The 25,178-nt window shown below is 58.8% G+C and overlaps 11 protein-coding genes and 1 non-coding gene across 12 annotated transcripts; 7 read left to right on the plus strand and 5 right to left on the minus strand.

The window, feature by feature from the left end:
• On the plus strand, window positions 1–1,827 carry SCHCODRAFT_02686473 (uncharacterized protein). The gene is made up of 6 exons (XM_003032591.2): window positions 1–561; window positions 614–666; window positions 718–803; window positions 851–1,069; window positions 1,115–1,223; window positions 1,276–1,827. The coding sequence occupies exons 1-6, from the start codon at window positions 60–62 to the stop codon at window positions 1,366–1,368; spliced, it is 1,062 nt and encodes a 353-aa protein (XP_003032637.1). The 5' UTR covers window positions 1–59; the 3' UTR covers window positions 1,369–1,827.
• Window positions 1,828–2,968: 1,141 nt separating this feature from the next.
• On the plus strand, window positions 2,969–3,858 carry SCHCODRAFT_02496672 (uncharacterized protein; the record flags this gene model as incomplete). Its single annotated transcript, XM_050343045.1, has 2 exons — window positions 2,969–3,528; window positions 3,663–3,858. The coding sequence occupies 2 exons, from the start codon at window positions 2,969–2,971 to the stop codon at window positions 3,856–3,858; spliced, it is 756 nt and encodes a 251-aa protein (XP_050201047.1).
• A 337-nt stretch (window positions 3,859–4,195) lies between these two features.
• On the minus strand, window positions 4,196–4,268 carry SCHCODRAFT_t83. The gene has a single exon. It is a non-coding gene; the product is annotated as a tRNA-Phe (tRNA).
• Window positions 4,269–4,769: 501 nt separating this feature from the next.
• Window positions 4,770–5,789, plus strand: SCHCODRAFT_02496843 (uncharacterized protein; the record flags this gene model as incomplete). The annotated part of the gene is made up of 5 exons (XM_050343048.1): window positions 4,770–4,886; window positions 4,941–5,173; window positions 5,228–5,338; window positions 5,429–5,541; window positions 5,629–5,789. 5 exons carry the CDS (start codon window positions 4,770–4,772, stop codon window positions 5,787–5,789), a joined length of 735 nt encoding a protein of 244 aa, XP_050201048.1.
• A 570-nt stretch (window positions 5,790–6,359) lies between these two features.
• On the plus strand, window positions 6,360–7,576 carry SCHCODRAFT_02618337 (mitochondrial fission 1 protein). Its single transcript, XM_003032594.2, has 5 exons — window positions 6,360–6,469; window positions 6,530–6,662; window positions 6,725–6,826; window positions 6,888–6,965; window positions 7,016–7,576. Exons 1-5 carry the CDS (start codon window positions 6,407–6,409, stop codon window positions 7,105–7,107), a joined length of 468 nt encoding a protein of 155 aa, XP_003032640.1. The 5' UTR covers window positions 6,360–6,406; the 3' UTR covers window positions 7,108–7,576.
• Window positions 7,577–7,712: 136 nt separating this feature from the next.
• SCHCODRAFT_02618341 (uncharacterized protein) lies at window positions 7,713–9,906 on the plus strand. Its single transcript, XM_050344869.1, has 5 exons — window positions 7,713–7,749; window positions 8,020–8,448; window positions 8,496–8,791; window positions 8,843–9,133; window positions 9,185–9,906. The coding sequence occupies exons 1-5, from the start codon at window positions 7,734–7,736 to the stop codon at window positions 9,818–9,820; spliced, it is 1,668 nt and encodes a 555-aa protein (XP_050201049.1). The 5' UTR covers window positions 7,713–7,733; the 3' UTR covers window positions 9,821–9,906.
• A 230-nt stretch (window positions 9,907–10,136) lies between these two features.
• Window positions 10,137–11,450, plus strand: SCHCODRAFT_02618347 (mitochondrial 54S ribosomal protein YmL3). The gene is made up of 3 exons (XM_003032596.2): window positions 10,137–10,677; window positions 10,725–11,078; window positions 11,126–11,450. The coding sequence occupies exons 1-3, from the start codon at window positions 10,177–10,179 to the stop codon at window positions 11,375–11,377; spliced, it is 1,107 nt and encodes a 368-aa protein (XP_003032642.1). The 5' UTR covers window positions 10,137–10,176; the 3' UTR covers window positions 11,378–11,450.
• A 668-nt stretch (window positions 11,451–12,118) lies between these two features.
• SCHCODRAFT_02535485 (uncharacterized protein) lies at window positions 12,119–13,557 on the minus strand. Its single transcript, XM_003033209.2, has 2 exons — window positions 12,702–13,557; window positions 12,119–12,653 (listed from the first exon to the last, which is right to left on the minus strand). Exons 1-2 carry the CDS (start codon window positions 13,381–13,383, stop codon window positions 12,343–12,345), a joined length of 993 nt encoding a protein of 330 aa, XP_003033255.1. The 5' UTR covers window positions 13,384–13,557; the 3' UTR covers window positions 12,119–12,342.
• Window positions 13,558–13,946: 389 nt separating this feature from the next.
• On the plus strand, window positions 13,947–18,171 carry SCHCODRAFT_02618354 (uncharacterized protein). Its single transcript, XM_050344870.1, has 12 exons — window positions 13,947–14,263; window positions 14,317–14,355; window positions 14,404–14,470; window positions 14,519–14,676; window positions 14,723–14,856; window positions 14,902–15,577; window positions 15,629–15,944; window positions 15,996–16,337; window positions 16,391–16,730; window positions 16,786–16,859; window positions 16,914–16,970; window positions 17,022–18,171. Exons 1-12 carry the CDS (start codon window positions 14,168–14,170, stop codon window positions 17,981–17,983), a joined length of 3,261 nt encoding a protein of 1,086 aa, XP_050201050.1. The 5' UTR covers window positions 13,947–14,167; the 3' UTR covers window positions 17,984–18,171.
• A 287-nt stretch (window positions 18,172–18,458) lies between these two features.
• On the minus strand, window positions 18,459–18,853 carry SCHCODRAFT_02618358 (uncharacterized protein). Its single transcript, XM_050344871.1, has one exon. The coding sequence runs from the start codon at window positions 18,792–18,794 to the stop codon at window positions 18,495–18,497; it is 300 nt and encodes a 99-aa protein (XP_050201051.1). The 5' UTR covers window positions 18,795–18,853; the 3' UTR covers window positions 18,459–18,494.
• SCHCODRAFT_02495155 (glycoside hydrolase) lies at window positions 18,854–20,769 on the minus strand (the record flags this gene model as incomplete). The annotated part of the gene is made up of 7 exons (XM_003033210.2): window positions 18,854–18,918; window positions 18,977–19,131; window positions 19,190–19,289; window positions 19,351–20,091; window positions 20,136–20,283; window positions 20,334–20,527; window positions 20,583–20,769. 7 exons carry the CDS (start codon window positions 20,767–20,769, stop codon window positions 18,854–18,856), a joined length of 1,590 nt encoding a protein of 529 aa, XP_003033256.2.
• A 705-nt stretch (window positions 20,770–21,474) lies between these two features.
• Window positions 21,475–25,165, minus strand: SCHCODRAFT_02618363 (ARM repeat-containing protein). Its single transcript, XM_003033211.2, has 3 exons — window positions 22,547–25,165; window positions 22,167–22,490; window positions 21,475–22,112 (listed from the first exon to the last, which is right to left on the minus strand). Exons 1-3 carry the CDS (start codon window positions 25,110–25,112, stop codon window positions 21,565–21,567), a joined length of 3,438 nt encoding a protein of 1,145 aa, XP_003033257.1. The 5' UTR covers window positions 25,113–25,165; the 3' UTR covers window positions 21,475–21,564.
• Between the last annotated feature and the right edge of the window lie 13 nt (window positions 25,166–25,178).

Genomic DNA, 25,178 nt, shown 5'->3' on the forward strand with positions numbered 1-25,178 from the left:
ATTCATTCTTGCTTCCGACTGTCACCGTCACTCCTTCATCAACAACTTGTCGACCACCCATGAACCGCGCGAGCAGACGCAAAGCAGCGCACCCTCCTGTACAAAAGGCTGCTGCTGAGGACTCTCCGCTCCCCGAGGCGGCCGCCCGCGCAGGCGCCAACTTGCAGGCCCTCGCAGCGAAGTACAAGAACAGACTCGAATCCGGCGACAAACCCAGTGCATCGGACGCGAGTCTGCACGTGTCCTTCGGGCGCTATACCGCGCAGGTTGGAGCGCATACGTCTCTCTTACTGTTTGCAGCGCTCTTTTTGCCGCGAATAGAGTTGCCTGAGCATAGCCAACCGTCGGGTAGTTCCCCGCGCTGGGGATGGGTAGAGACCATCCTGCCCCCGCCCCCGGCGCAGACGTCGCTGGACAAGCCGACGCATCCATTCTTGGTGCCTCTGGTTGTGAATCCGACGTGGACGCTGGTGTGGATGTGTCTGGGGGCTGCGGTCCTGCAGCTGTGGTGGGCGGGGTTCATGAAGAATTGGTGGACTGAGTACACTAACAGTGAAAATGGTAGGGGAGGGTTTGGATGGTGTGGATGTGTGAATATTGAAGCTCATTACAGATGAGTACGACAAGGCAATGGCCAAGACTGCGCACGACAAGGTTGCGTGGAGTGTAGGTCAACGACAGGATAACCACCTTTTTCTCACTGACCGCGAATATCAGGCCTCCGTCGACGCGCTGAAGACGACGTTATTGTTTTCCGTCTTCATTCATACTATTATAGTATTCTTTGGCGCGCCCTTCTTCAGGTAAAATGCTTATCTCCGCCTTCTCATACTGTTCTAACCCTTCACAGCCACGCGGTCAACACCTACCTTCTCTCTCTCTTGGTCTCCTTACTGACCGTCCTGGTCCCTGCATACGTGCTCGGCTCGCCAGTCACGGTCCAATCCTTGACTTCGATCGCATGGCCCAAGTCACAAACGAGTGACGCACAAGCGAAGGAGCAACGGAAAGAGGAAACGCGTCGTATGGTCATTCGCTTCAGCTGGTTGAGGTTGTTCGTCGAATCTGAGTAAGTTTGTTCCTTCTGATCTAGCGTTATCTTGACGAAACACAGGTCGAAAACCGCTATCGAACGCGCGCTCGCCATCCCGCCCTTTGGGGCAGTACTTGGAGCCTGGCTAGGCTCTATCGCACTGGCCCTTGATTGGGACCGCAGCTGGCAGGTGAGGAACGCCTGACAACCATGTCGACTCCCAGTTAACCTCTGGCGTCCAGGCCTACCCACTACCGCCTGCCTACGGCGCCGTTGTGGGATACGTCCTGGCCTCTGTCGGCGCGGTCATCTTCGTCGATACGACTAGCGAGTGATCGTATTGAATTGATGGTGGTTGTGCTGAAATAATGAAGTTCGCGTCTAATTGATTGAAACTATTCAAGATCATGTCAACCACATGAAGATACTGCCTCGAGATGGTGACTTGTCGACGGATGGCTCCGGTATGGGCTGTCTCCCTCTCAGTACATATTGCACTTCTTCGAGCGCTTCGCCTGACGACACCCCGCTCAATATTCGTCGACGGAGCGGCCGAACAATTTCTCGCGCTCCAGACCACTCGCCTTGGGAACACCCTGCTCATCCAATATCCCATCCGCGATCAAGAAACCTTGGTCCTTCTACTCGCCCTGAGGCTGACAGCGCCTGCCATCCTTGTTGATCCTGCGTCGCTCTGGGTCAGGACATGGACGGAGTTTGTTGACCAGTCCTCCCGGGGACCTGGACATCGTCGGGTACCTCGGAACGCGCAAGGCACATCAAGGATCGCTCGACCAGTCGCGTCCCGTGCGTCATCCTCGGGGCTTTCGCGGACTCACCTTCAAGGGAAAGGTTGCTAAGTCGATTTGGCAGCGCTTGATGCAAGTTGCGATGCAGCGGCCGTCCTCGAGGTATTTTCTCAGTTATGTCCAGCTGGTCGAGCCTAGCGCAGGTCTTCCCGTCTTCACGCAGCTTGCGAATGCGCGGCACCGGTGAGTTGACCTCAGGGTCCACATTATGCATGTTCCAGCGGTCGACTCCGGCGGCAACAGAGAACAAGGAGATCACCCAATCGGGTAAGCGGTGGCGTCAAGCGCAACTGATGCCCCGATCCCCGTGATGGTGCAGCAACAGATTGATGGCCTCCATCATGAATTCCCCGACTTCCTCCTCGAATCATGCCTCGCGCGGCGCCTCTCCGGCGCGACCGGCGCACGCACGCAACTTCCCCATGGCTGCGAGCCCGGGGAGCGGTAAAGGTCCATTTGCGTCTCCACGACGCACCTTGTCTCCGCCAATTTAGGTCTGTTTCCATGAGCGTAGGCGCGTCACCGTCGCCACGAGCAGCGCGGGCCCGTTTGGGCGCCCAAACACTTGGGTGCGCTGCGCCGCATAGCGGCGTGTCCAGACGACAGCTCGCCGCAGCGGCGCATATAAACCTTGGGTGCGTCGGTCCTGTACCTGATCTTCCTCCATCTGCCCGCCCGCCTGTCGCGCGTCTAGCCTCTGCGCGTTGGCCTGTGTGTGTGACTTCTCCCTCGTCCGTGATATCCTCATCGCCTGTTATACCCTGCTGCTTGCTGTCATCGTCATCTTCAACTGCCCCCCACTACCGATGATGTCTGCACACGACAAGGCTGCCGCGCGAGCGCGCTTCGAGGCCGCGCAGCGTCGCGTCGCGAGCTGGGTTGCGGACGTACGGGCTGCGAGCGCGGCAGGGTCTGCGCACGTCGCCGGGCCCTCGCGCGTACCCAAGATCTCACGAACGCGGACGCGCTACGACCCAACGCGCTGCGACGTACGTGAAGGACCAGTGCATCTGGAGACCACGGCACCCCACGACGCTCGCGATGACACCAATCGCTATGAGGACCCACGGGAGGGAGCTTCCCTTTGCCAGCGCCGCCGCGCGCCACAGCCGTCGCCCATCCTCGTATGCCCGCCGTTTCCCACCGTCGTACCTCCTCCCCCACCGCCCTTCTTCGCATCATCGGCCGGCTCGATGTCTACAGAGGATACGATAGATACCATCCGAACGCCAGAACCACACCCACAATCAAGCGCCGCTCATACACAGTTCAGCGCCGCTCATGCACAATCAAGCGCCGCCCTCACACTATCGGCTGCCCCCCACTCATCGCCCGCGCCGTCCCCCATGCGTCTATCACCCTCGCCGCTCTCTTCCACACACGCACCGATACCCTTATTTATGTCCGCGTCGACGCCGCCGACGTCCCCCTTCCCGCCATCGAGCTCGCTGTCGCCGTCGTCGAAGGAGCCTCAGTCATCGCCTCGGAAGGAGCTCCTGTCATCGCCTCGGACGGGGCACGCCCCACGTGCGCTGCCATACCCCCTCACGCAGAACGGCCTGCCAATCTCTCCGCCTCTGCGACCGACCGTACGGCCAACGCGGTCTCCTCTCATGCGGGCGGCCCCCGCACATTGCGCGCTCCCGTCGATCCGCAAGTCGCGGCGGTCGCCGTTGGTCGCAGTGAGTGTCTTCTCCTATGTTACGGACTAGCGGGCTGCGTAGCCTGTAGGCCTGACTAGTAGGCTGTGTAGGCGAGGTGTAGGCTGTGTGGCCTGTGGGCGAGGTGTAGTAGGCTGTGTTGCTGATGCGCGTTGCCAGGTCTCCCCGCCAGCGACCGCGTTTCGCTTCTGACTGGCTTCTCGAGGTGCCCAAAGGCGAGTTTCCTGCGCTACGCGAGGCTATTTCGTTGGTCGTTATACGGCGATGGACCTTGTTGCCCGACCATGGAATTCGTTACGCGTCGGATGCAGGCTCTCGCTCTCGGTCGGAGCTTGGTCGCCTCCCTCGAGTCTAAGATTGGGGGACCTGACTCCAAATCCAAGCTTGGGAAACCAGCGTCGTTGCGGACACCTGTTGTATATTTCTGTAACCCGTTGCTTGTTGCCACTATACCACCATGCACATGTCCCACTTATCTACTGTACCTCCTTCCTAGCGTTACAGTCACCATCGACATGTTCGTTGGCAACTGGATGCGGGCATTGTAACTCTATCGTCGCTGTACTTATTCTTCCAATACTTGATGAGGATCATTGTCTTGATTGTGAACTTCAGTGACAGCCTGCACTAGCAAGCGATCAGGAAAGGAATCCAGCACATGCAAAGAAAAAATGTTCCCTGTCGGCCTTCGATGGCATGACCGCGGATTGAACGCGGGACCTTCAGAACTTCAGTCTGCTGCTCTCCCAACTGAGCTATCACGCCTTAAAAGACGGCTTCAGATCTGCGCCTCCGACGCGCAAATATTTGTCCGCCGCGGACACGTGAGATCGCTTCAGAATCCGGGGAGCAGCGCGGGCAACACGAGGCGCCCGATCACCCAACGTGAGCAGCACTTTGCCCGAGCCATACACTATTAAATTGCCCGGCGGTGCTAAGCCGCGCCCGGCGCCGTCTTGCTCTCCCCTCCCATCTCTACAGCCTAGCTGTGTATGCCCACGCCCCGCTGACGACCCGCGATGCACCTGCACGAAACAGCGACGAGAACCGCGCTCATCGCGGCACGCAGCCGCGTCGTGGCGCCCCCGCCCCCGACGTCGACGGCGGACGCGGGCGCGGTGAACCCGACAGAGGACCAGGTGCGCAGGACGATCCCACTCGCGCGCACGCCCCAGCTGACGCGCGCCGCAGATCGTGGTCATCTACGTCGTGCGTCGCTTCTAGCACCACCAAGCGCCCCGCATCTCATCTCCCCGCCCCGCGCAGATGATATCCATGGCCGTCGTCATCTTCGGCCTCTGGAACGTGCCCATCGTGCGCAAGCTGCTCAACCCGCTCAAGCTCTTCACCATCGGCCTGCATGAGCTCTTCCACATCTTCCTCGTGCGTCGCGCGCTCCAACCCGCGAGATGAACGCCGCCCTGACCGCACGCGCAGACGATCCTCAGTGGGGGGCGCATACTCAAGGTGACGATCGACCCGCAACTGGGCGGCGCGACGATCGTTGAGAACGGTATTCCCGGCCTCATCCTTCCGGCGGGCTACCTAGGCTCGACGCTGATGGGCGCATGCTTTGTACTTGCGGGCTTTGACACACTCGTAGCGAAGATCATGAGCTTTGTGCTTGCGGTCGGGCTGATAGCGCCGCTCTCGCTGGTGCGAGACAAACTGTGCGTCGCCTGTTTGGTGAAGAGGCGCGTATGACTGACAGTATTCACGCGCAGAACGATATTGTTGACCTTGGTATACGAAGCCCTGCTCATCGGCTTCTGGTTCATCGACCACGCGTCTGCGCTACGATGGTACTGCTTGCTAGTGGGGATCATGAAGTGCGTGTTCGCGTTTGATGCGCAAGTACTTGCTGATGAGTCCTTGACAGCATATTCTACGTCGTTTGTGAGCGCCCATCTTATTTCGTACTCGAGCTGGTATGCTCATCATGTCACAGGGGACGTCGCAGACGACCGCTTCTTCCACAAAGCAAACGACTCCGACGCGACGCAGTTCTCATTACTGTGGCCTTCACTGAGCGCTCACGGTACGTCCGCACTCCCCTTTTTCTGCACCCCTTCCCTTCTCTTTCCTTCCCTACCCCCCATGGGCTACTAGACTAACATTCCTAAAGTATGGGCCCTCCTGTGGATATTCTTCGCTATGGGGACCCTAGTAGCGTTCATAATGATCGGGCTCATCCCGCTAAAGGTGCGCCACTTCATAGCCCCGACAGAACTATACGCCTACCTTTATTCAGATGAACTCGGAGCAAATGCGCGTCGAGGCAGGTGAGTTCCTTTCCTCTACAGGAGGAATCGAGGATTGAATTGCCCCAGATAAATTCCTGCCAACATAAATCGGAGCCTAGCCACCGGATCTCGACTTCAAGAGCAATACGTACATTTGGGCTGTCCATCCACTTTGAGACTGCTTGCCCGCTTCTTTGCCTGTACATTCTACACCCATCACAGCTGAACCTACGCCCACATCGAACTCGCCACCCGCAATCTGTCCTGTATCTACACTCACGTACTTATCCTGCCTCCTCGCGTACTTATCGTTCCTGCCCCTGCTCTGCGCTGTTGTAAATTATCCTCGTATATCCCCAGTCGCTGTACATATAGCCTATCCATGCCAACTCATGCATCGCAAATCGTCTGGATTAAGCAGCCTGTGAAAGACCTTCTGAGGTGGTAGCACTGCGTTCAGTGATGCCAATCGACATCGTAAAGTCTCGGGGATTAGAGGTAGTGAGGCAAGGCGAAAGGATGAGCAGAAAGTTCAACTGCAGACAAGGCACACCCGGAAACTGCCGGCCGGGCGCCTGTTGTGACGTTTTCCGTCGGCTGCCCACAGCGGGATCGCTTTGCCCACCGCCGAACTTGTCCACTCCCCGCACCGCGACCGACATGACGACTGACCTTCCCTACGCCGCCGACGCCGAGGTCTCTCTCTCCTTCGATGAGCTTGAAGTGCGCTAGCACCGTCACCATCCCACACGCCCACCGAACTGACATGTAATCTCCATGCAGGTCCTCCGCCTCCAGTACCAGAAGGAGCTCGCTTTGGGCCACATCACGGTGCAGACGAAGTTCAACTATGCGTGGGGCCTGGTGAAGAGCCCGATCCGCGAGCATCAGGTGGAGGGCGTGCGGTTGCTGCAAGGTGTGTCGTTCCCCATGCCGTTGTGTGGGGCATTCGGTGCTGAACGCCGTATGTGCGTGCAGAAATTTACAGGGAAGAGCCCCTCCGGAGACGCGAGTGCCTCTACTACCTCGCACTCGGGCACTACAAGATGGGCAACTTCGACGAGGCAAGACGGTTCAACGGTGCGCTATGCCTGCATGCTCCTACACCGCCATGCCATGGAGAAGCTGACATCCCGCACAGGCCTACTGATCGACAAGGAGCCCGGGAACATGCAGGCGCAGAGCCTCGCGCAGCTGATCGACAAGGGTGTTACGCGAGGTGCGTCGTTCGTCGCTGGGTCTTGTACTGGTTGCTGACATGCTTGGTAGAGGGCTACATCGGCATGGCACTCGCAGGCGGCGCTGCGGCCGTCGGTACCTTACTTCTCGCAGGCCTCATACGGCGAGCAGCACGCAAGTAATCCCGCCCAATCAATGCTGACGGCCTACCTCCCTGCACGCTGCGCCTTTCCTGACGTGTCCTATGCCTTTCGGCCTCGATGTGATTCCCTGTTGGGTCGTGGCCCTGTGCCGGTTGACATACACGTTCATCGCTTGCCGGTTGTCGGTCTTCATCTACATAACGTGCTGCTTCAACGCCCACACGGTGCTGGCTCTCATGCATATTGCTGGTCTCCATCCCCTTCCTACCCTCCTTGCACGATGCATCTCATACATGATTATTGTTTAACCTCAGTGGCCAATGAATGACGGACATCCCCCTTCAATGTATTTCTACTCCGTGGTGATAATTGATGACATTGACGAACGGCAATGGCCTTTTGGTTGACTAGTTGCTGGAAAGCAATCATCGCAATCTGCAGCTCGCTGCCTGCTATCTGGCAGACCTTCCATCATCCATGGTTGACTTTGTGATAGTTGGACTAGCCTTGAGAAGCTGTCAGCTGCGCAGTCCGATACACAGCTGGCCAAAGCTTTCCTCCAGTATGCTTGTTTGGCTTTGTTACTCTCCGTGCTGAACTTTTCCAAAACCGGACGTTCGGCCTGCAGGCAGCTTGCTCCGAACTCTCATTCGAAAGTGTGAAGCATGAGCGAACGCGACGGTAAGCTTCATTCCTGTTTGACTGTCAATCCCAGCAGCGCAGGCTCCAGCTTTCACTCCACTTCCGGCGCTCGTATCGAGCGTCTGGCTGGAGTACCCTTTCGAGCAGTTCATCCCCCGTATTTCTTCCTTCTTTGTTACAAAGACGACGGCGCTCATAGTGCACCCCCTTCCCTTCCCCCCTCCTGCAGCTAGCTAGCAGCGACCCACAGCATCATGTCAAGCGACCCTTACTCACGCTAGCCGCCTGGTGTCTCTTTTCTCCCCACAGATCGCCACCGTGAAGAGCGCAGCCACCGCTCGCGGCACGACGACCGCGACAGGGACCGGGATAGGGAGAGGCGTGACAGGGGAGACAGAGATAGGGACCGGGACCGCGAGCGGTACAGTCGTAGGGTGGACGAGCGCGACCGGTATGGAGGCCGGCGCGGTGGGTACGACGATGCGCCGCCGCCGCGGCGCTACCGGGACGACGACCGGGGTGCGCGCCGGCCGCACGATGACGAGCGCCCCCCTCGCCGGCGCGACGACGACCGCGGCGATCGTCGTGGCGGAGGACGCCGGCAGGGCACGCCCGAGCGGCGCTCACCTACTCCCGAGGGCGCTGTCCCGCTCTCGCAGCGCAAGCGCAAGGCCACGGGCTGGGACGTTCACGCCCCGGGCTACGAGCAGTACTCGGCCATGCAAGCCAAGCAGACCGGTGCGTGCTAACGTCTCATACTTTTCCCCTTGCTGATGCGCTGGCAGGTTTGTTCAACCTCCCCGGCGCGAACCGCACGCAAATTCCGCCCATTCTGGGTATCCCAGGTCTCCCGCCCCCCATTCCCGTCGCCAGCTTCGGCATGGGTATAGGAGGCAACCCGAATTTGTCGCGCCAGTCTCGCCGTTTGTATATTGGCAGCATCACGCCGGAGATTAACGAGCACAACCTGGCCGAATTCTTCAACAGCAAGATGACGGAGATGAACATTGGCACGGGTGGGCCTGGCAACCCTGTGCTCGCGGTGCAGTGCAACTACGAAAAGAATTACGCGTTCGTCGAGGTGGGTGCTGGCTTTCGTCCACTGATAAAATCATAGCTGACCCTGTCCCAGTTCCGGAGCGCCGACGATGCGACTGCCGCGATGGCCTTCGACGGCATCATCTTCCTAAACGGCCCCCTCAAGATTCGTCGTCCCAAGGACTACGATATTTCTGTCGCGTCGGCACCCATGATCCACGTCCCGGGAATAATCTCGACCAACGTCCCCGACTCCGCGAACAAGATTTTCGTTGGCGGCTTGCCCGCGTACCTCAACGAAGAGCAAGTCCAGGAACTGCTTACCAGCTTCGGCGAGCTCAAGGCCTTCAACCTCGTCCGCGAGACCGGCACCGGTGCATCAAAGGTGAATCCCCTGCCCCACACTGGCCTCGCAGGAGCTAACCTCGCGGAGCAGGGCTATGCGTTCTTCGAATACGTCGACCCGAACGTGACGGACGTGGCAATCCAGAGTCTGAACGGCATGGAATTGGGCGACCGCTTCCTCGTTGTGCAGCGCGCGTCTGTTGGCGCGAAGGACGGCACGATACCCAATCTCCCGGCCGAGCTCATGCCCGCGATCCCGAAGCCGATTATGCCTGCGGGACAGACAGACACGTCCGGCGATGCGCGCGTACTGCTCATGCTCAACATGGTTACGCCAGACGATTTGGTCGACGACGACGAGTACGGCGACCTGCTCGAGGACATCAAGGAGGAGTGTTCCAAGTTCGGGCCCGTGGAGGACCTGCGCGTTCCCAGGCCGGTCAAGAAGGAGAAGAAGTGGGCTCCTGGAGAAGGCGGGAGGGAGGCGGCTGTCGAGGCGCAGCGCGCGGATGAGGCAGCGGGCGTGGGGCGTGTGTACGTGAAGTTCGTGGATGCGAAGGACGCGGCGGTGGCGTTGAAGAGTCTTGCTGGCCGTTCGTTCGCGGGTAGGTCGATCATTGCGACGCTGCTGAACGACGAGAGTCAGACGAACCCGCCGCTGCATGTCGTTTTCGCCCCCCAGCCCGAGGCGCCGCCTCCTCTCCCTGCGCCTCCTATGGAGGAGTAGGCCTGATTGGGTCGGGATATTCTGTCGTATCTGTGCTGTCTGTCTGCTTGCTAGTACGTGCTAATGGAATGAGAATGTTGGCGAGAGTTTTGAGTGGGAGCAAACGATATGCCAACGCATAACCTCTACACGAGAGTTGGCGCTGTCGGCGCCGCCAGCCAAAAGTCAGAATTACCAGATGTAGAGTCTTCGAAGTAAGATTTATGTACAGAACACAAATCGCGATAGGTGGTTGGGAATGCTTACGGCGAAGTGCACTCTGCACGACCGTTGAAGACGCGGCGCATCACGGCCCGATGTCCCGGGCGGCTTTTTTCCTTCTTCCGTTTACGACCTGCTCATTGTCAACGGCGGCGATGAGACATGTCCAGCGGCGACTTGCGAGCACGGCAGCCAGGGTGCTGACCGTTGCGCCCTCCCAACTCCCTCGTTTCCCTCCGAAGGACGCCATCTTCGAGAACCGCGCCGTCCCCAAGCCGCCATTTCAGCCGGAGACGTGGGCGGCGGCCCAGCCGCCCCCACGCACCGCCCTCTCCGCCTTCGCCCACAGAGTGGGACTGGGCAATGTGTTGACGACGCCGGAGCTGGTGCAGCAAGCGTGCACGCACGCGTCGTTCGTCGCGCTGCAGAAGGAGGTCAACCCGAATGCGCCGGCACCCGCGACGAACGCGCAGCTGGAGCAGGTCGGGAATGCGCTTATGGGCTTGTTCGCGAGCGAGTACCTTGCCGCGAAGTACCCCTACCTGCCGACGAAGGTCCTCAAGGCGGCGGTCACCGCGCACGTCGGCCCGCTCACCTGCGCGAATGTTGCACAAGAGATGGGCGCGACGCAGCTTTTGCGGTGGAACAGGACAATTGTATGTGCCCGATACAGTCCCTCGACAATATACTCACCTTATTGCAGTCCAGGAACCCCTCCCACCCGCAGGTCATGCTGCACACCGACGCCCTCGCCTCCATCCCGCGCGCCCTCACCGCACTCATCTACCAAAAGCGCTCCCTTCCGGCTGCCCGACAGTTCGTGCACTCCTTCTTCCTCTCCCGTCAGGTCGACTTGCGCTCCATGCTTAAATTCCGGAATCCGAAGTGGGCGCTGCTGCAGCTCGTACGCAAGTTCGATCGCGAGAGACCGGTGTCTAGACTATTGAAGGAGACGGGCCGCTTCTCAAATAGCCCCGTATACCTCGTCGGCGTCTTCTCTGGGGAGGAGCAGATAGGGGAGGGCTTTGGAAGCTCGTTGAAGATGGCGGAGTACAGGGTGAGTGCGTGTTCGTTACTTCACTGCATTTCGCTGAGCCCTTCCAGGCTGCCGAGGATGCACTGCTTCGCGTCTACCTCACGCAACGACCACCCGACGATATCCAGCTGCCCACGTCCACATTCCCCGCCGGTCCGGAAAACGTCTTCATGGAGCAGCCTTTCAACGTCTTCCAGAAGGGGCCCGAGCAGCCGTACTCCCCGCCGGACCTGGTGGTCTCGGAGATCATGTACGAGAGCGGCGGGAGGAGCTCAGTGCCGAGGGAGGGTCCCGCAGGGCTGACTGTCGACGCGGAGTAGGGGCCAGAGTGGCGCGTATTATAGAAATGCATCTAATCATCTGCTCTGCGAATCCGTTCAGAGGCGTGACGACTCAGGTGTGTGTGACGGTACCTCTCAGCTCTGGCTACCTTTCTGTGCCGAAATTTGGGACCGAGTGCGCATGTGTCCTTGCGAAGGCAGCTCATTCACGAGGCCGAGTACTATCTTTCCGACCTGTTCTTTGAGTTTAAGGAAGAACGTCGACCCGCACATTCTGGACTACCGATGAAGGAAGCACTGTGGTACGTCCAGTTCCATCCTGATGCTATACCAGCGGCGCTGATATGGTTCCTTATGCTCACAGCATGAACCGCGGTCTAATTGGGGGTTCGTGCCAGTGTAGACCTCATAAGTTCGGCAGAGTTATCCGATTTCTGTCTTAGGTGGCAATGCCACAAGAGCAGCCTGACCTCAAGGTGTAGTCCTCAGGATCAAGTCCATCTTCTCCCTCCCGAGGGTGCATGTCATGACTATGCGCTGAATCACCGCTCGCACTGCTCAAGTCCCACCCCATAACTCACTTGCCGGTCGACCGCAACAAACACGCCGGATCCTAATACAATAGGCCTGTCTTTCTCATCGCGCTGTCTCATCCCTCTCACCTTCAACTCCGCCAAATGCTCCCTGGCAATCCCAACGTGTCCTACAGGACGTCTACGATGTGGCTCCTCCGCCTCGGCATATCCGAACCTAGCCTCATCCTCGATTATCCTCAAGGCTGGAGAAAAGCTGCGCCTGATAGCGTGCTCTCGCTACCCGGGCTGGGTGAACCATGTCTACGAGGCAGAGCCATGGGTTTATTATCCCTGTCTCTAGCAAGCGGGTGGGTCGTTGGGTGCGTAAAGCGAGAGAGCAAGAACGAAAGGGTCAAGAACAATGGTATCTATCGATGGCCTGAACATAGTATGTGGATATCCAGATCGCATTCCTCCGTGAGTGTCTCCTCAGATTTCGTCCAGCTTCCCCAGCGTCAACTGGGAGTAGATACGAATTTCTGCCTCGTAGACGTTGTTCTCCCATCCGTACTCAACAGCGCGTGCGATCAACTGCAACTCCTTCCCAGGCTGCAAGCTGCTCATCCACCTCTGCGTTTTCGGTGCAGCCAGATCAAATGTGGTGACGTGGCGTTGGCAGTGGGGTGAGGCATGTATGTTTGCTTGTACAAACAGCCGTGCGTCCGATCCCTCGATGCCAGCCTCGAACCACGACCGACATCTTCTGTATGTGCCGTACCGACGGGGGAATGAACTCCATCCTGCGCTTCTGCATGAGCACGCAGCTTTGACCAGTATTCAGGACGTACCTTGGTCCCTAGACTCGGTGATGAATGTGACTGCGCGCACGGGCGTATTTGGCACCTGCAATGCGAGATAGACGAGCTGATCGTCTTTGCGAACTTTCACATAGTCCGCGCGCTCGGCGGAGGTGCAGTACCAGAATTGCGCCAGATCAAGAATGTCCAGCACTATGCCCACCTCGCCAAGTCCCAGGCGAGAGAGCACAGCGAAGACGTCCTTCAGATCGTTATTGGACAGTGCATATCGATCAGTCAAGCCGGCAACCAGACCTCTGTAACAAGGCTGTCCGCGGGCCCAGTCGATATCGGAAGGCGAGTAGAGGAGCTTCGACGTTGGTGTGCGGTGCTCTAGCAGGAGCTGGATGATGTCCGGAGAGCGGATGTCCAGGGCGGCCTGGAGGATTGCACTCATGCCCGCATGCAGGAGCGAGGCGGGCGAGTCATAGTAATGCCTGAGTCGGAGGGCGATCGACCTAATTTCGGACGCAGAGATATCGTTCAGCAGCCCTCTGACGGCAGCTTCTCCATGCAAGCCACGTTTCGCTACCGAGCGCAGGAGGGCCCGCACCACGTTCTCCAATTGCCGTTGTGCGACCCAGTCTATCACCGGCCCGTCGTCCTCTTCTTCGTCGCGGTCATCGATGTCACTGTGCTCGTCACTGCTGTCGATGAGATCTACGTCCGCCATTCGCACAGGAGGATGGGGGGATCAAGATGTGCGAACGTGGGGGCTGTGGGGGGCGTCACACCCTTCCGCTGTATGGCCGCGCGACTGATAATGAGTCGCGGAAAACCGAGTGAAGCCTTCAGCTGGGATCTATAGCTGATGTATCAACTTACAATGGGGGAATATGATCAGTCAGTAGGAGTCTGATCTAGTCGAACTGTGACAGTCGAAGGTCACACCTCAAGTCAAGCGCGTACGCCGTAATGTGTCCACAAAGCTACACCACGCATCGCACACCAGCGCAGCGCGCAGAATATCCCTCTGCATGGCCCAGGCTAGCACCGAGCTTGATCAAGAGTCACCTACTGTTTTAGACAAGAGTTACTGGGCGTACAAATCGTGCAGATGCCCATTGCACTTGATACATAGTCACACGCCCTCCGTTAGCTTCTTCTTTGGCTTGTTCACCATGAAGGGACATCTTTCAAGTGAAGGGTCGCATGTGTATGGGAGCAGCGCCGCGCTGTACCTCACCTTGGGACTTCAAGCTTCAAAGTCAATTGCCGACCACTCAACCGGCAAATGCCGATGCACAGTCGTCACCCAGGATTCAACGAGACCCGCGCATTCCTTGGCTCTCGCACTCATTTGGCGCTCGCGGATTTCTGCCAACGCCTTCGACGCTCGAGAGACTGAGCGGCGGTCTGTAACAAGATAAATCCAGGACGCCGACGGCGACACAGCCCCGCGCGCGCGTGTAACAGGGGAACCGTTCTGTTCTTGCGACGGGCCTTTCCCTCTCACCATGGCGGTCTTGTCGCTGCCGCTGAGCTTCAACAACTCATTCTGGTCCCAGGACTACAGGAGGGGGCTGGAAGTTCTGTATACTAAGCTCGAACAGGTGCGCTCTGATGACGCGCCATCCCGAGCCAGATACTGAATCGCCGCGCGCAGGGAGTCGCGGAGAATGCAGAAATCGTCAATTTCATCCGAGTGAGCAACATATGAGGGGGATGCGTGCTATGATTGACACGAAGACAGGCTCGCGCGCATGCAGAGAACCAGCTAGCTGCATCGCTCACGAACCCCGCGTTGACTGGACCGAAGGGTGCGCCTATCGCGCAGTAACCATCCATCCCTTCTGACATGCCTTCAGGCGCAGGATTTGGTGCAGATGATGGCGCATCGCTGCTCATGGCCTTCCGTGGCCTGCAAGAAGAGTCTGCGACCCAGGGCAAAGTCCACAAGGCGATCGCCAACGAGCTAGAGACTCTGGTCGCCGATCCTTTCGCGGATTGGGCTCGCGGGTACAGAGTGCGTACAATGCACCATTCCCTATCTCCCCCTCATCGTCTCCCAGGACCGCCTCCATCAGAACAAGGGGACCGTCATGGATCACTGGCTGCGCGCCTACGAGCATGCACAAGGCGAGGCGGATAAGCTCAAGCATCAGTATCTCGCAAAGACGCGCAAAGCCGACGAGGCCGAGGACGAGTGCGGTACCATCCCCTCCCCTTTGCTCTACTAATCCCCCTATAGCCTTAAATTCGCGCCCAATGCGCCTGCGGACACGTACACCACATCCCCCAACATGCGTCCAGCGGACAGTCACCGCACGCCACCCCAGCGCACCCCCAGCGTCTCCGAGCGCATTGCTGCCCGCCTCAAGGAGATACAGAAACGCAGCGCTGGCGCATTGGCTCAGAAAGAGGAGGACGGCAACGAGAAGGCTGCTTCGCCCTCTCCCGAGGCTTCTGAAACTCCGACGCCCAAGGTGGACAAAGGCAAAGGTCGCGCTGTCGAACCCCAGTCCCCGGTGCTCGCCTCACCAACAGCCATGTCACCTTTAGCTGCTAAGCTCGAGCTTCCGCCGCTACCCAGCTCGCCGATGCCCCCGATGCCCCCTCCGCCTATGCTCCTTGCCGGGCTCTCGCTTCCCGTATCCGCAATCTCGCAGCTCCTGACGAAGGCCGCGGAGGAGCTGCCGCTGCGTCCGGTGCGCGTGCCGCTGCTCGGCGAGTACCAGGACTGCTTCACGGGCGACGAATTCGTGCGGTGGCTCAACGACAATGTCGACGGTTTCGGTGGCAGCTTCGACCGTGCGGAGGAGGCTGCGAAGGACCTTACCGAGAGAGAAGGTTTGCTTAGACGTATCGGCGAGTTCGGTAACGAGTTCGAGTCTTCCGACGATGCCTTCTACCAATTCAGACCCAAGGTGCGCAGCCGTCTCACAAACGTTCTTCTGTTACTTAGCAAACCTCTGTAGGCTTTTGACCTCGAGAACCAGCACGCCAAGGAGCCGCCCACCGAATCCGCTCCATCTCCCACCAAGCCTAACAACTTGTTCAAGCGCGCCAATAACTTTGCTGGCCTGGTCTCGAAGGCTTTGGCTGCGAACGCTGCTGCCAACAACCAGCCTGCGTACATCCGTGCCCGGCAAGAGGCGGAGGAAGCGGACAAGGAATACAGGGTAGCGGTCCGCAAGCTAGACCGGCAGCGTCTGGGTCTCGAGGAGCGTATTGAGGACACGCTGAAGACGCTCCAGCGCTGGGAGATCGAGCGGCTGCGGGCCGTGAAGACGGGTGAGCAGAGTCTATTTCGGCGTGACTATCGCACTAACGCCCTGCCTCTAGTCCTCCTGCAGTACCACGGCACACTGTCCAACCTCCCGAAGGGCCTTGAGCCTTCGCTCGAGCGCTCTGCTACCCTCATCGCCGCGTACCAACCCGAGCAGGACCTGACGGCCTTGATCGAGCGCTACCGCACCGGCCCCTTCCGCCCGGACCCCCAGGTCTACGAGAGCGTCTCGCATGACGAGTGCGATGTCGTCTTCGGTATCGACTTGCGCAAGTGGGCCGAGGGCGGCTGGGACGCGCTCACGACGGGTCAAGAGAAGCATGACACGCTACCGCCCGTCTTCAGCGCTTTGCTGGATGGCGTCAAGGGCGCATACGAGCGTGCGCCAAGCGATGCTGGTAAGCAATAGGCCCATTCCACCGCTAGGAATGCAAGCTCACCTCAACCACAGAGAAAAGGAAGGCGTGGATCTACGAAGTGCCTCTGCCGGCAGTGCACTTCCTGCGCGAGGCGCTCAACGCGATCCCACCCGAGCAGCCCATCCCCGCCGAGCTCTTCGCGCAGTACGATGCCCCTGTCGTCGCGGCCACTATCAAGCTGTGGCTCCTTGAGCTCGATCCGCCGCTTGCCCTCTACGAAGGCTGGGACGAGGTGCGCAAGCTGTACGGCACGGTCGGCGCAAAGGCGGAAAAGAGCGAGGAGGAGCATGTGCAGGAGCTGCAAACGGCGCTGCTGAGGCTGCCGAGAGTCCACCTCTACGTGCTCGACACGCTTGTCAAGCATCTAAAGGAGTGAGTGGTTCTTGGGAGAGTCCCGCTGAAAGGCAAGTGCTGATTGATTGCGCAGGCTGATTGAGGGGACGGATGTTGACGAGAGCGAGGAGGTATATGTGACGAAGCTGGCGTTGTCGATCGGGCGCAGTACGTGTCTTCATCACTGCGGTACCTTCATAACGTTGACATTCGCCTGCGCAGCGATCATCAGGCCCAAGGTTGAGACCGAGCTGTCCATTCAGGATCGTCACCCGACGTGTAAGTGCGAAGTGATTATGACCCATGAATTGTGCTGATGTACTGCCGTAGTGCTCTTCATTGACCTCCTCACGAAGTACGACGCCATCATCCCGCCGACCATCGCGAGGAAGAAGCGCGAGTCTACGCGTAAGGTCCCCTTGCGGAAGCGGACTGCGCCGGTAGATGTCAGGCTCAGCCGCAGCCGCATATCCTTGGGCGCGGACACACAGCAGCTGCTCGCGATGCAGCAGGCGGCGAAGAATCCGCCACCAAAGCCTGTCCACGACGAAGCTCCGGTTCCTGAGGTGCCGCCGCCACCCCCTCTGGAAAAACCTGTCGAAGAGGCACCGAAGCTACCTACGCCTCCTCCGGTACCAGAGGAGGAATCCACCCCGAGGCGTCCAGCGTTCAAGGAGCCGCCTCCAGAGGATGATGATTTGCCACCGCGCCCACAGTTTAGGGACCCTCCTCCTGAGCCCGATGAATCGTCGCCCCCCATGCCCAGCCGTTTCGCAGAGCCTCCCCCTGAGGACTCGGATACGCCAACGCCGGGCGTGGCTACCTCGCCGCCTTCGTCCCCTCCGGCTGGCCAGAGCCCATCGACGACGGTCATCCCGCCGACTCCTCAGCGGACGCCCGGCAGCCCAACGAAGCGTGCCAGCGGAGTCCGAAGCCCGACCGAGAGCATGCGTAGCGCGTCCCCGGCGTCACCCAACGAGGACAGGCCTTTGAGCACCGGTCGCACTTCTATCTCGCGCCAAACCTCGGCAGGCGTGCGTGGTCCTCGCGGAACGCGCGGTCCTCGTCCACCCAGCGGAAAAGTTGGTGATATGGTGCAGAACCTCAACAAGCGCAGCAGCTTGGCGTCGTCGCCGCCCAGGAGTGGTAGCCCGACCTCTAAGCGCTTCAGCGGCGGTGTTCCAGGAAGCCCGACTACATCCTCGCGGCCAAACAGCATGCTCGGCCGCTCGACGGCGTTCTCGCGGAGGACCATGGCGAGCGACGCGGAGGAAGAGATTGTGAACAACTGATAGGTGTGGATATCGAGAATGGGACAATGGCCTCCTGCTGGCGAGGTGGCATATGATGAGTACGAGAATGGACCTACATACCTATGTGATGTGCTTCGTCGTCGTACTGTAGGCCTTATATTTATGAATTGCTATGCACTGATGCATTTGTTGATGACTTTCCGTCGAGCAGGCAGTAATGCGTGGCCAAGGTGGATATAATCATGGTAGGCTGTAAGCGGGCAGATTGAGATGCAAGAGCGACTTGAAAGGAGGTCCGGCGAGGATATCGCGGTTCGCTGCGAGGAGCACCGGTCTCAAGGAAACCACATTCACCAACCCTTCTGTCCAGACAGTGTTGTCCCCTCCACCAACGGTAGATGGTGTCGCTTCACCGTAAACGCTATCCGTCTTAGTCTAGGGACCTGGCGTATCATGAAGAGAGAATTAGATCTACATACCTGTTATGTGCTTCGTCGTCGTACCGTAAGCCCCAGACCGCCACACACTATGATTAACGTTCGCGCGCCACTCAACAACACGATGCAGGTAAGAGTGCGTCTGCTAACACGGTAAGCCACAAGTTAGCAAGCAGGCAAATCAAGACGATAGTCGTAGATGAAACCATCTTCGGCGCCTGCCTGAGCCTTGCACTTCCCGGGCCGCTACCTTTGTACGAATCGAGTAACGGATTCCCTTGCTCGGCTTTACCGCTTCCTCTTTGGGCTTGCGATTTCGCGCTTGGACGCTTCTTCGGGGTACAGGGGCGTTGCGCAGGCTTTGGCGCCTGCCCTGCTGCGGACGAGCTGCGCGCCCCTGGCGACAGCCGCATCTGGGATCTCGCAAGGCCCAATATCCCCATTCCATCACAATACTACCTATACCACTTGTTCACTGACTGTAGAATTGCATGAAGTCGTTGCGCGCCGCGTCCGCGCCTTGGTTGAATCCGTGCGCTGATCGAAGCGGTTGAGCGGGTTGCAAGGAGAGGTGATGTGAAGGTAGACGACATACCGAACTCCCAAAATGATTTTCCATGGTCTTGCGTCCTGCGCTTCGCCCAGGCGCCCTTGAAGCCGAGTTCCGACACTGCCATCCCTGGCCGCCAGGCGGAGGATGTAAAGAAGGTATAGGCGTCGTCCCAGCCAAGGGCGAAACCCTCTGCGAACCTCCAATGGGCGTAATCGCCTTCGAATACCGATGAGACTAGTTCTGAATTAATTAAACATCGACGAACCTGGATACTGCGACCAATACGAAGAGTGGGCATCTGTGGCGGAATGTGTGAGTTCTAGCGCCTTTTCAGATGATGAACACGAGGAGCTTACTCGTCGCTTGGTCCTTGAGCGCATCGCGCCGTCCAAACGTCTCCGATATGCTGTTCGGACGACGGTTCGCGCGCAGACCTATCCAGCCGGGAAAGACCCCTCCAGATACCGCATCCCTCAGCGACCACCCCTCATCACGACCCTGTCCTTTGCGGTAAGTCCAGAAGAACCACCCGGCACAATACCGCTCGAATAAATCCAGCTGCGCGTGCACGAACGAGCGCTGTTCGTCCGTCTGGCCCGTGAGTGATCCAGGGTTGAGCGCGCCGCTCCACTCGCCGATGACAATGCCGCAGCCCGCGGTGGACAGCTGCTCCGAGATGCGCGCGAGCATCTGCGGGGTTTGCGCGTTCGGGTCCGCGAGCGCGCCCGCGTGCTGCATGGCCGTGGTCGTGATGTCAGAGCCTGTGAAGCAGCGGTACAGATGATGATCGAGCACGAGGAGCGTCGACGTGGATGACGAGAGCGACTTGAGGTACTTGGCGTAGCTGTCCGTGCGCCAGCATTCGCCGAGGTAGAGGGGCATCGTCGGGTCGTCGCCCGAGAGCTTGTTGATCGCGGTGGTGTACCAGTCCTTGAGCGCGGTGTCGGACGGCGGGTGTGGCTCGTTCAGCAGCTCGATGCCGACCACGTTCGTAAGGCGCGGCTCGTGCGTCTGGCAGACGTGGTTCAGGGTGCGAAGCAGAATATGTAAGACGTTCACGGCGTGATCTCTGTTACGAGAGTTGGAGAAAAAAGTCGGTGGGTTCGAGGTCCCGCCGTGCGCGTCATTGTTCTGTTTCCCTGGTGCAGCGTGGAGGTCTAGAGAGGTCAGCGGAGGCAACGAGGATTATCGGGGTACTTACCAAGTAGCACGCCTATGTCGTGTCGGTGTGCTGCCTCGATGGCCATAACAATGCGAGTCCAGGCGCCCGAAAAGACATGGTAGAAGTCCTTGAACTCCGTGCGGTCTAGCACCGACCGGTCGATGCCACAAAGGTGGTAGTAGCCGATCTTCCAGATTTAATGTCGGAAGGAAGGGAAGATATGTGTGGCGCACGTACCGGAATGCGCACTGTGTTGATACCACGTTCCGAGATCCAGTCCCAGTCGCTCTCTGTAATCCAGCTGTCCCAATGGTGCTCGAGCACCTCTTTTGCGTTTTGTCCTCTAGCAACGTCGAGGTCGCTCTGTCCAGGAGCAGCGGCGAAACGGAAAGGCTCTTCTGATATCCAGCGCTCGAGGACGAACCACGAGCCTACGTAGAAGTCATTCAGACAAAGGAAGCGCTTCCAAAGGGGACAAAAAATCACCTAAATTCACACCTCTCTGCTTCCTGTAGCGATAGAGCACTTCTTCGCTGATCTGGGTGATGCTGCTGCTCCCCTCGTCCGGACGAGGGGAAAATATGCGCGAGAGCGAGGGCCTGCTCCTGCCAAAGTCCAACTGGTCGACCTTTTTGTGGATCCCGTCCGCGAGTTTCTTCGTGAAGTGGTGCATCGTGGTTGGCACCTGGCGCGGGATTAGTGGGCGTTCAGGACGAGGAGAGCGCAATGACATCACCAACCTAGCGTCAATTTGTACGCGGAAAACTGACCGGGTGTGCGGCGGGGCACAACATGGTGGCCGCTGGGTGGAGTTTATTTGAATCAGATAACAGGGGAAGCAAAAGCCTTTGTTCATTTGGACGAGCCCGGGGGCCGTATGGACACTAAACCTATGAACCGCCTGACAGCGAGGCTGCTGGGAAACGTCGGGGAATGCTCGACAAAGCTGTGTCGTGCCCTTACGCGAAGGCCGTAGGGGGATTGCGTCTAGCCATGCGGGAACAGCGAAGGTGGAATCGATATAGGATCAGCAGCGAACTCGAGGAACACCCGAGCGAGATGTGGCGCATGTATTCCCCGGGCAGTCGGATTCTGGGGAGGCTATCAACGGCGACGCGCGTGATCACGCTGTGAGCTCGGCGGCGCATGCTACAGACAAGGGTGCTTGAGTAGGCTGGGCTGGGCTCCAACATAAGGAGACGCACCCCGGTTGCACCCCAAACCTCATTGTGCGGTCAAGGGAGACGTAATGTTGGCTAGCGCGACTCGTCGGAATCAAGAGCGAACGAGGTCACGTGGGATGTTGATGTTCGCGCCCTGACCAGGGATCTTCACATCCGAGATCTTCTCAGGAACGCTCGTGCTCGAGGCCACGGACTTTGGCTTTCTCCACAAGGAGGTGTAACCGAATCTAGATCCCGAAAGCAACAAACTCTTCTAACTATCGATAAAGTACATGTCCTCCTCCTCACACAAACATCTGCAACGGGTGCCTATCGTACACGTTCTGGCCTTCGCTCAGCTCGCCGACATCGGGGTAGAAGGGCACGAGCGCGTCAGCGGCACCCAGGTAGAGCGAGTTATAGATACGCCAATACACTTCCCGCACCTTGCGCGCCGGATGGAAGAGACCCTGCAAGACGTAGCTTAGCAGCACCCCCGGACCCAGCGTCACGCGCATCGCTTCGATGGCGTCCATGACCGCGCCAATAACATGCGGGGAGGTCTCGAAGCAATTCGGCCAGACGAGGTTCATCAGGTGCATCATCGAATCCTCGCAGCCGAGCCCGGCGACACCGAGCGCGAGATGCTTGACAATCGTGCTTGCCGTTTGACGATGCACCAGGTCGCGATCCGTGAGAGCGTCCTCGAGCATCGTCACCACCGAGTCCACGTAAAACGCAGACTGCGGCCCGACGTACTCAAAGACGAATGACAGCGCCTTCAAACAGCCAGTGCGGACGTTCAGCTCCGCCGTGCGGTACTCATTCAGGATGGCGGGGATGCAAGTGAACGCTGCAAATTCGGTCAGCACAACGCACGATGAAACGAGTAGACTAGAACACTCACGTCCGCAAGTCTCCGCCACGATAGCAATAGCCACCGTACTACACACACGACTCTGGCGCTCTTGCACCCTCAGGTTGGTCAGGAGGACCGAGAGCACATCCTGGGGACCCAAGCTCTTCGCGATATAGCCGAAGGAGTTTACGGCTGCTCGGCGAATAGCCTTCTTGTGCGCCTTCAGGAGGTCGAGAAGTTCGAAGCAGATACGCATCCACTCGCGCGCCGGCACGAACTCGGCGCCGCGATCCGCGATACGCCCGATTAGGTTAATCGACGCCTCCTGCACCTTTTCGTGTCGGTTACGCAGGATAGGGGTCATGCGCGGCACTGCGAAGATAGGTGGTCAGCGATGGCGATAAACGAACCACAAGTATGGTACTCACAGAGGTCCTTCACTGGCGGGTTCATCTGCGTCATACCGACGACGTTGGCGATAGCACCCTCTGCGGCGATGATACTACCGAGTGTATCCGGGTACTCTTCACCGAGCTGCTCGAACAGGACGAGCCCGAGCTTGCTCAAGAGCTGGTCCTCACCACACTGCTTGATCACGACAGCGAGACGTGTCGTGAGGTCTGCAGCCTGCTGGCGAACCTTCGCACTCTTGTTGTTCAAGCGCCAAAGGATGGTCGACACGATCTGCGTGAGGTATGGCTTGACGCGGATGCCAAGAGCGTTGACGACCGTGCCGAAGCCGTCCAACATGACCTGGTCCTCCGTCGTCTGCTCCTGGAAGGAGAAGATGATACCGTCCACGAGGCGGACCTCAAGACGCTCGTCGATGTCCGCGGCGCCGAGGGTGGCAACGACCTTCGTAATCGTCTCCATGACCATCTTCCGGTACGGCTCCGAGTCGTCCTTCAGCTCGTTCACGATCCTCCCAACGATCTCCGCCACACCGGCCTTCTGTGCGAGCTCGACCGTCGTCTCGACGACCTGCTTGTAGTTGCGCCGGTCGAGGGCCATACGGCGCACCCAGAACGAGCGGAAGAAGTCGGGGAGGATATCGTTCTTGATGTAAGACGGGGTGACACCCTCGGTGGCCGCGCACTGCTTGACCACCTTGAGCACGATCTTCTTCATCTCCTCGTCGGAAGTTTGGAACTCGCGGATGAGGATGACGGTGACCTCCTTCGTGTAGTAGGACGCGTACTCGGGGTCCATGAGTGGGATGATGAAGCCAATGGCCTTCAAGAAGGCCGCAAGGCCCTTGCCACGGTGCAGACGGATACCCAACCACAACGGCTTCAGGACGTTGTCGAAGGACTCGATACCGTAGGGCGCAGCGGCCTCAGCGAGGGCAGCGAGACCGAGAGCCGTCATAGTACGGACCTTCTGCTGCTCGTCCGTCAGGCCGTGCGCAATACAGTCCACGAGGTTGCGAAGATGTGGCAGGACGGCGCAGCCCATCATGATGGCAATCTGCTGCACAATACGGATACCCGTGTGGCGCGCTTGCCATGACTTCTTGGACCGACAAACGGCCTTCAAGAAGGGCAGCAGCGACGGAATACCGAGAGCAGAGGCGACGACGGAGAAAGCGCGCGCGGTGGTGTTCCGGACGTACTCGTCGGCGTGGTCGATATCGGGGCGCATAGTAGAGATCATGTGCGCTAGCCCGGCGGCCTTTGACAAGTTGGAGATGATCTCGCGGCCTTCAACACGAGCGTAGTAGTCCTCGTCAATGAGCAGGGGCTCGATGACAACGAGGATCTTGTGCACGTACGGGCGAACGAGGTCATCGAGCTTGTAGAGAACGCGGTCGATAACCTTGACAAGCAAGTGACGCTCCTGGTCCTCCAGAGTGCGCTCCATGAGCAGCGGCAGAATTTTGTCGAAGAGAGGGCCGGCGCCGAACTCGCGCGCCTTGTCAGTGATTTGGCGCAGCGCAGTCTTACGCACGGGCGGGGTACCGTTCTTGATCTTAAGCAGCAAACGCATGATTTTGCGCTCCTTCATCTCGTCCACTGACAGCTCCGTCTCGTCCTCCTCTTTCAAGATCTTCGCGAAGTACTGCGCGTCCTCCTGCTTGAAGAAGGCGAGGTTACCAACCCCAGGAATCTCGGTGGGCAATTCGGGTGCTAGGCCGGCAGCTGCAGCCATAGCAGCAGCATCAGAGCTCTCCTGGATTTGGAAACCACCGACTTCAGTGACAGGGGTAGCCATGAGATGCCGTGGAGGAATAGAGGGGCCGTAGCCGGGAGGGGGAGTAACGATGGCATAGCCAGTAGCGGGAAGGACGGCATTGAGTTCTTCGTCCGTGAGGTAGCGATTATGCTTGTCGTCGTGCATGTAGCTCGGCGCGTTCATGATGATGGGGATCATGGGTGTGTCCTGCTGTGCGGGAGCCTGGTCCCAACGCGACCGCTTTGGTGTCTCCGCTGCAGCACCTTCCGCTGGCGGCGCGTCCCAGCGCGACCGCTTCTTCTTCGACGCCTTCTCGTCCATCTTCTCCCCCTTGTTAGGATCCTGATTCTCGTCTGAGTCGGGCACGTCCCAACGACGCTTGCGCTTCGCACCAGCTGACGCTTCCTTCGCCTCCTTCGGTTCCAAGTCCTCGGCGACGTCCTTGAGCTCCGACGCGGGGGGAGTCTTGTCGAGATCCATCTTCATCTTCCCCTCTTCTCTCTCCTGCCTCTCCTTCTCTTCGATAGCCCTTTTGACCCGCTGCTCCTCCTGCTCGAGACGCGCGAGGCGCATGGCGTCCTTGTAGCCGCTCTCTCCCGCTTGGCCATCTTCCCCCTCTTTAAATGCGTCGCCGCTGTCGACAGCTACACGGTTGAAGCGGCGGTTGTGGTAATCCGACTGCCGCGCGGCAATTTGGCGTTTGGAGGCTGTCTCGGCGAAGGGGTCGACGTCCTCTTCTTCAGCCAAGTCAGCAAACTCCTGAAGGACTTCCTTAGGAGCGGTAAACGAGTCTACCAATCTGGGGGAATTTGGCGCGGACATGGTGGTGAGAAGGAAGGAATGTGGCTGGCCGACGACGTGAAGGACGAAGTCAAGGTGAGCAAGGTT

The sequence above is a fragment of the Schizophyllum commune genome (assembly GCF_000143185.2).
Source record: "Schizophyllum commune H4-8 unplaced genomic scaffold SCHCOscaffold_4, whole genome shotgun sequence".
Lineage (NCBI taxonomy): Eukaryota > Fungi > Basidiomycota > Agaricomycetes > Agaricales > Schizophyllaceae > Schizophyllum > Schizophyllum commune.